At 38.2% G+C, this 8,992-nt stretch overlaps 1 protein-coding gene across 2 annotated transcripts in view; it reads left to right on the forward strand.

The window, feature by feature from the left end:
- The window catches only part of ZC3H6 (zinc finger CCCH-type containing 6), a 79,846-nt gene extending 73,024 nt beyond the window's left edge, over positions 1-6,822 (forward strand). For both annotated transcript variants that reach the window (XM_043918797.1, XM_043918796.1), the window contains one exon: positions 8-6,822. In XM_043918797.1, coding sequence (XP_043774732.1) covers positions 8-1,482 — 1,475 coding nt within the window. In that variant the 3' untranslated portion in view covers positions 1,483-6,822. The remainder of the gene's footprint in view (positions 1-7) is intronic.
- The last annotated feature ends 2,170 nt before the right edge of the window (positions 6,823-8,992 follow it).

The following is an 8,992-nucleotide window of genomic DNA, read 5'->3' on the forward strand; positions in this document are numbered from 1 at the left end:
CATTTAGATGAAACAGTTAACTGGTACTCCAGTAGTGAAGAGGAAGAAGGGAGCAGTGTGAAGTCAATACTGAGAACATTACAGAAACAAACAGAGACTTTGAGGAGTCAGCAGCAGCCTTCCACAGAACTTGGCACTCCTACTGACCCAAGACTTGCTAGAGAGAAGAATAAGGGAAACCAAGTCGTCGACCCTAGACTTAGGACTATCTCAAGGCAAGACATTAGAAAATCTTCTGAGTCTGCCCCACTGGATCTCAGACTTGCATGGGATCCAAGGAAATTAAGAGGGAATGGAAGCGGTCATGTCAGTTCTTCTGCTGGTGGAGCCAAGTTTGATTCACATCATGGCAACACCGGTCCTAACATCAGACACAAAAGAGGTGATGATGACGATGAAGATACAGAAAGAGAACTGAGAGAAAAGGCTTTCTTAATACCTCTGGATTCTTCCCCTGGTGTGATGCTGCAGGACCCAAGGTCACAACTGAGACAGTTTAGTCACATTAAAATGGATATTACCCTAACCAAACCCAACTTTGCCAAACACATCGTCTGGGCTCCAGAAGACTTACTACCAGTTCCTTTACCTAAACCTGATCCAGTCTCTTCAATCAATTTACCTCTGCCCCCTCTTATAGCTGACCAGAGGCTCAGTAGGTTATGGAATACAAAAAGTGATCTTCGTCAAAATACAGTGCCCACTGATACAAAACTAGCAGCCAAAGTCAAAATTAACACAGCAAACAGAGAAGGCTACCCAGACCAATTTGGAGACTCACATAGTTCAGGAAGTAAATTAGGAGATCCTAGGTTACAAAAAAATTTTGATCCTAGACTTCACAGACTGCACAATACAGAGCCTCATCAAGCAGTTATGAAGGACCCCCATATGTCAAAGACTGCCCCTCCTTCAGGGGCCAGGTCACACCCAGGCTCATCACAGCCCTCAGGGGCGGCACCTGGCAGTTCTGGTCCTGGGGCTTTACCTCCATATGCCCCCAAACTCTCATCTTCAGCTGGCCTTCCCCTGGGCACTCCGGGTTCAGTCCTTAGCGGTATTAGTTTGTATGACCCCAGGGAACAAGGTTCATCCTCTACATCAGAGCTAGCAACAGAAAATGCAGAGAACCAGAAAAAAAGCGGGAGTTTAAAATGTAGTGACAAAAATGAGCCTCCTCCCGGAGAAGCAATCCTACCACAGAAAATCGCTCCGAATGTGGATGTCCCTGTTGACCGCCCAGCTGACCCACAGACAGATGTTCGCCAGAGTTCCGGTACCGCTCAGGTTCCAGCAGTGCACAGCCTTCCCATTCAGGCATTAACAGGCTTAATCAGACCCCAGTACAGCGATCCCAGGCAGTCGAAGCATCTGGGACAGGTGAGCCCCACCCCTGGTGATGATCCCAGCAAAGAAACAGATGACAAATCTCTGAAGGAGGTTTTTAAAACTTTTGACCCAACAGCTTCACCATTTTGTTAGCTGTTGTGTAACCAAGCAGTTCTTTTCTCTCTCCTGACTGTTGCAGTCCCCTGCTGTTTTGTAACTGTTATACCTCTATAGTTTATTTATTTTTAAATTATAAACACTTTTCAGCTGCTAGTATCAGAACCACACGAACTTATATCCTCCAAAGCCTGTGGTATTTTATATAGTATTTTTATAATTTTAAGAGACTGTAGTCATTGACATAGAAGCCTATATATCATGTTAGTTTCAGTAAAAGTACTTTTATTGTAAATAAACCATCATGAACTCAACACTCTGCCTGAATATATGCCACTTGTCTTTCATAATCAGTGTTTAGATAAATGATCACCACTTTTATATGGTTGTTAGTTTCAAGCAATATAATGTACATTACTTTTCAGAAACAGTATTTTGACTAGGATCCTCTCAATTTGTCAACACAGAACTGACTAATATGTAATGCTAACTGCTAGCTTAAATTTTAAATGAAGTAAAGAAAACATTTTTTTAATCATTATTAGCAGAGCAGTTCATGTTTAAGGGCATCACTTTTATTATTACTGGCAATATTATTTGTGTAAATGAAGCATTTGAATGTCATTATCTTTTAAATGTATTTTATGGTATACTGTATCATAGAAGTTGGAGATATATAAATAGAATGTTTTGCTAAAGTAAAAAATTTCCAAATTCTCTAACATACCTTTTTAAATTTAATTTTTCATAATAATAGTTATGAGTTATTGCTGTTATGTTATGATGTTTATGCATTCTGATGTCTTTTGTCTTTAGCAGCATAATTTATATTACTTTTTCAAATTGTGTAGCTGCAATAATTGTATTCATCATGACTTTGGCAGTTTTAAACAAAATTTTAAAAGATCCAGTGTGTCTGTAGTGATTTATTGCATTGATAATGTTTTAAGTGTGCAGGTTCTATATTTTTTCTTAAATAGCGAAAAATCACAGAGATGGTATAGTCAACTGTATATGGCTATCAATAAAGACTCTCTTTCAGATCTCATCTGACTGGCATTCTATAACAGAGGAGACTGCTTGGTGTTTTAATGTATTTAATGTCCTCATAGTTTGGAAACCTCCTCAATGGATTAGAAATTGTACTTTTATGAAAAATAATTTGTATTCATTCTTGTATATTTATTGCAGTATATAAATAATGGCAACCCTACTTACTTTATACATATATTATTTATAACTAAAACTAAGTATTACACTTAAGTCTCAGGCTAAGTGTATATATTAATATCTTCAACTAGAGGTATCTGACAGTGTTTGCTAGTAACAGCTCCAATAGGTAATTTAAAAGGAGCATTTCATTGTAAAAGGTGATGGAAGTAGAGGAAATCAGCAGTTGAGAAGTGATTTTTAAAATATACAGCAAAATATTTATGTGGGAACCTAAAGCTCAGCACATGGCTTAATACTAATGTATATCTTTCCTATTCCCTTCTTCACTTTTTGCTTTTCTTGCTCTGATTCCATGCTGAAATGAGGTTGCAGTTAAGTGAACAAGAACTCTGCCTGTCTACCTCAGAAGTTCATTGTGTTCTAAGTGGAAGGACAGTTGTTCAAGGGAATGTGAGTTCCTACTATTTATACTTTGGTTACATTGTTGCCTAAAATGGTTCTAGATAACATTTTATGGTTAAAAAACGAAATTTACAGCTATTATAGAAAGTATTTTCTGACTTGCTGTCCTTTGGAAGCAAGTTGAAGGATAATTGATTAGTAAAAAAATCCTTTATGAATGTTCATATAAGCTACTTGCTGAATTAATTAGAAGAGAGAGAGGGAGGAAAGAACTTATGATGGTTAGAGGTTTATGACAGTGAATTCATATCCTTGTTCTGAACTGATTTATAGGTGTTTTATCTCAGTGTCTAGTTTGTTATCTGTGAAATGGGTATGATTTTGACTGTTCACAGATTGGATGTAAGGAGTGAATGAATTATTATTTTAAAGTACTTGTAAATATAAAATTGATTTATGACTTTCACACACATAATCGTTACATTCCCACTGGGTTTGCATTAAGTTGTACAGTTTCCAAAATAACATAATACGGTTTGTGTGGTTCATCAATTCTGTGAAGTTTCAGATGATAGTGAGACACAGTAGAATTGCCTGAGAAGTTGTTTCAGAGAGTATTAACCCATCAAGTTAGCAGTTTCCTTGAACATTTTGTGTATCAGAAAGTCACAGGACTTTTCTGCTTTAGAGCTCTGTGGGCTTGTAGTGTCTGTTCAGGGTCTGACATCTGTGCTCACTTCAGACAGGTTGGATGTTGACAGAAGGTGAAAATCCTGTGACGGTCTGCGTTGTGCTTTCCTCACTTACGTGTTATGACTTTGTGTTTTGTGACTGATGTGTTTGCTTAAGTCATAGCATGTGTGGTGTGGGTGAAGTGGCCAACTCAATGGGGGGGCTGTTGGCTTTTAGAAACAATGAGGATATTTACTCCCACCTCTTAATATGTATTTCTGCAACCTTGCGACATTGAGATCTTTCTTAGTGATCACTTGTTGGGAAAAAATGCATTTTTCCTTTGGTTAATGGCATCTTGAATTTTGGAAATTCCTAGCGACCTGGATGTTAGGGCTTGTCAATATATTTCCATTTGCACAGCACAGAGTCTCGTGATAGAGACACTCTCCCTGAGTTCACTCTTCTGGGCTGAGGACTGTGCCTCGCAGGGGCTGTCTGTGTGAAAGGCCGTACCTTGGAGGGCTGATCTGCAGTCAAGCAGTCCACTGATAGTGCCCCTGCCTCCTTCAGTATCGGGCTTTCTGGGAATTTCTAGGATGAAGAGTTATAATCATCTCTTCAGAAATGGTTTGGGAGCACTTGATAATATTATGTTCAAAGTTTAGTAATCATTAGTAAATTTGCTTAGTTTAAATAAGGCTTAGTTTAGGAAGTGTAAGCCTTGACAAAATGTAACTGAAGAGTGTCTGAGTGTTTGAAGTTGTTTTCCTCACTTATGTGTTACGACTTCGTGTTTATGTAATGCCTTCTTCCCCAAGTAACTTACTGTGATTTGCAGAACCAGCTTCAGTAGTTACCAGTTCTGTACTGCTGGGGTTTTGTTTCTGAGTATGTTATTTATCAGCAGGACCTACCAGTTTTAACAAAACCCAAATTTAGCCTGGCTTTCATGGAAAGGATACAGACCTAAGAAAGGACTTTAAGTTAATGCCAACATAACATTGAGAATTTCTGATTTTAAAATAAGAAATGAAAAAAAAAATAAGAAATGAAAAGTATGTCTTAGAATTTATGCTTCTGGAGGCTGAATGCATCTGCGTCTCCTTGTTCTCCTGTTTCCCCGTGGGAACAAGCCCAGTTCTGTGCACACGGTAGGTGTTTGTTAACTGCTTCTTGGTTGCTTCCCAGCGTCCATCCGAGTTTGGATTTTGCAGGTGCCTTCATCTGCCACAATAGATGTGGCGGACTTCTGGATTGTATTAGAAAGAGTATGGTCCTAAATTATGCCTCTTTCATTAGACACAGGGCACCAGCCTTCTCTTTTCTTGTCTCTTCTTCCCACCACCCACCCAAACAATGTGAACGAAGGGTTATGGCAGCTTTTATTAAGAGTTACATGTTTCTACAATAATTCATGATTCTAAGAGTCCTCCAAGCTTTACAAGATGATTTAACTACTTCATTTTGGAAGCTTGACTAGATCAATAATTTATCGCCATAGATCTGTGAAGGATTCTTTCTGTACTTTGAAAGAACTGCATACTAGAGTCTCATGTTTTCATTTTAAAATGTTTCTCTAATTTTCCCCTTCCGATTCTCCTGAAAATCCAACCAGAATTATGAAGATATGCCTAACCTAGTGAATTTCCAATAGCATTTTATTCTAACACTATGAATAAATTTGAGTCTTGTGTTTTGACCTTCATTACCCTTTGGAATACAACAGTCATGTGTTACAGTTGGGAAAATCATTGTGGGCAAAAAGAAAATCTGTTTGTCCCAATGACTGTGAGTTCTTGAAATAATATATTATAGCTTGGTTTATCATTGACTCTCTTGTTTTTTAAACTTAGAATTTATGAGAAAAAGGTTATTATATAGCTAGTTATAGCATTTTAGAAAAAAAATAAACCTTGTAAACTATCAAGCTCCTTGCTCCTTGGCTCAGTACTCTACTAATTTTAGAGTACTTATGAGGGTGTTAAGGTTGAGAGGAGTGATGAAATTTGCATTAGGTAATATTATTTTGTCAGGAATCTGATATATAGATTATTGTAAAGGAATTACATACATAGAGGCCCAATTTTTAAAAAATTAATCACGTTGTTTCCAAACTTCCATTACAAGTAAGGTCTTGGAGATTTGTCATTAATGATAGACTCTATTCCAAACTTCCATTACAAGCACGGTCTTGGGGACTTGTCACTAATGATAGACTCTACATTTTATATGCTTTTTATTATTATTTTCTCATTTTATATACTTTTTAAATAGAGAAGGTGACAAATTAAATTAATTATTGCAGATAAGAGGTTTTAGTCCACCTCTATTTTATAGGAATTTGCCCTCCAAATATTTGAGAGAGAAGTCAAATAAGATAGGAGAATATCTTTTCCTGAGGTAGAATATTTCCTTTAAAAGTGACAATCAAGAAGTAGTCATTTCTATACTTACTTGCCAAAGTTTAAAAAACATTTTTATGTTTCTTATCTTAAACCCACTGCTCCCCCACCAAGGATTCAGAAAGGGCTCAGTATCAATCCCGGGTTCCAGTGCCCAGGTCATTTCATTTTTTGTCATTTCTAGGCTGCTGTGCTTGCCCATGGTGAGGGCATTGATGGCATTTGTGTCCAAGGATGTAGTGTGTGTTTGGTGAGGGGTGGCGCCATGTCCACCCCTGGTCACCCTTTTCCTATGAGATTTATAAGCACCATCTGTAAGCTAAAATCCAGATTAAACCTATTTGGTATGAAGTAGTGTTTTTTAATTAAAAAAAAACTTCCTACAGTTATTATTTCAATTCCCCACATATCTCAATTGTTGGGGAAATGCTTTCTTGACTGTTTCACTTTGGAGGATTTCAGTAGCTATTAATTTAGTAGATTAACTAAATCATTAATCTGTTGTCTGCTCAAAAGATACCAGCAAAGGGTATACTTTGCTGAACTGATAAATTATTCTACACCAGGAATAACAAATTCCTTGGTAACATTGGAAATATCTTATTTTCCCCCTTCTCATTTACTAGTAACTTTTCCAAGTTGCATTCTGTTGTTGCAAGTTTCTGTAGTTTTCTTCTGTGACATCTTTCTATTGTCTGACTTTAAATAAAAATATTTCTAATAATATCTGTCTCACAGTGCATTTCTTTGCTTTAATATTAATAAATATTCAGTAGTTAAAGGTGGACTGTCCGGGATCCATGTTCTCATGAGAGTTTCTAAATGGAAAGCCTCCAGGCCTTCCTGGAAGAACATAGCAGTAAGCCATCCTTCAGTTTATCCTTGGTGCACAGAGATTGTACTTTACTTAATCACACAGATTAACAGCATTTAAGGCCCTCTCCTATGTAAGGAAGTGTCTCTTACACTAGCTTAATTTAATTTTCTGTTAAAAAGATCTGAATCTGAGAGATTGCTAGCAAATATAATGCTCAGAGTAGAAAAAGAACTCTTTAGGGTGAAAATAGCTGTGAAAAGAAGAGAAGCTTTTGGAAAGCAAAAGAGAATTTGACTGCAGTGTTCCAAAGAATAGCATGGAGAGATAAGAAAGCCTTCCTCAGCCATCAATGCAAAGAAATAAGAGGAAAACAACAGAATGGGTTAAGACAAGAGATCTCTTCAAGAAAATTAGAGATACCAAGGGAACATTTCATGCAAAGATGGGCTCAATAAAGGACAGAAATGGTATGGACCTAACAGAAGCAGAAGATATTAAGAAGAGGTGACAAGAATACACAGAAAAACTGTACAAAAAAGATCTTCATGACCCAGATAATCACAATGGTGTGATCACTCACCTAGAGCCAGACATCCTAGAATGAGAAGTCAAGTGGGCCTTAGGAAGCTTCACTACGAACAAAGCTAGTGGATGTGATGGAATTTCAGTTGAGCTATTTCAAATCCTAAAAGATGATGTGCTGGGAAAGTGCTGCACTCAATATGCCAGCAAATTTGGAAAACTCAGCAGTGGCCACAGGACTGGAAAGGTCAGTTTTCATTCCAATCCCAAAGAAAGGCAATGCCAAAGAATGCTCAAACTACCGCACAGTTGCACTCATCTCACACGTTAGTAAAGTAATGCTCAAAATTCTCCAAGCTAGGCTTCAGCAATACGTGAACCATGAACTTCCAGATGTTCAAGCTGGTTTTAAAAGAGGCAGAGGAACCAGAGATCAAATTGCCAACTTCAGCTGGATCATTGAAAAAGCAAGAGCGTTCCAGAAAAACATCTATTTCTGCTTTATTGATTATGCCAAAGCCTTTGACTGTGTGGGTCACAGTAAACTGTGGAAAATTCTGAAAGAGATGGGAATACCAGACCACCTGACCTGCCTCTTGAGAAACCTGTATACAGGTCAGGAAGCAACAATTAGAATTGGACATGGAACTACAGACTGGTTCCAAATAGGAAAAAGAGTACGTCAAGGCTGTATATTGTCACCCTGCTTATTTAACTTATATGCAGAGTACATCATTAGAAACGCTGGGCTGGAAGAAGCACAAGCTGGAATCAAGATTGCCAGGAGAAATATCAATAACCTCAGATATGCAGATGACACCACCCTTATGGCAGAAAGTGAAGAAAAACTAAAGAGCCTCTTGCTGAAAGTGAAAGAGGGGAATGAACAAGTTGGCTTAAAGGTCAACATTCAGAAAACTAAGATCATGGCATCTGGTCCCATCACTTAATGGCAAACAGATGGGGAAACAGTGGAAACAGTGGTAGATTTTGTCTTTTGGGGCTCCAAAATCACCACAGATGGTGATTGCAGCCATGAAATGAAAAGACGCTTACTCCTTGGAAGAAAAGTTATGACTAACCTGGACAGCATATTAAAAAGCAGAGACATTACTTTGCCAACAAAGGTCTATCTAGTCAAGGCTATGGTTTTCCAAGGCTATGGTTTTTCCATCCATCATGTATGGATGTGAGAGTTGGACTATAAAGAAAGCTGAGTGCCAAAGAATTGATGCTTTTGAACTGTGGCGTTGGAGAAGATTCTTGAAAGTCCCTTGGACAGCAAGGAGATCCAACCAGTCCATTGTAAAGGAGATCAATCCTGGGTGTTCACTGGAAGGACTGATGTTGAAGCTGAAACTCCAATACTTCGCCACCTGATATGAAGAGCTGACTCATTTGAAAAGACCCTGATGCTGGGAAAGATTGAAGGCTGGAGGAGAAGGGGGTGACATAGGATGAGATGGTTGGATGGCATCACCGACTCAATGGACATGAGTTTGGGTAAACTCGGAGTTGGTGATGGACAGGGAGGCCTGGTGTGCTGCAGTCCATG

This window comes from Cervus elaphus, chromosome 11 (assembly GCF_910594005.1).
Source record: "Cervus elaphus chromosome 11, mCerEla1.1, whole genome shotgun sequence".
NCBI classification, from domain to species: Eukaryota; Metazoa; Chordata; class Mammalia; order Artiodactyla; family Cervidae; genus Cervus; species Cervus elaphus.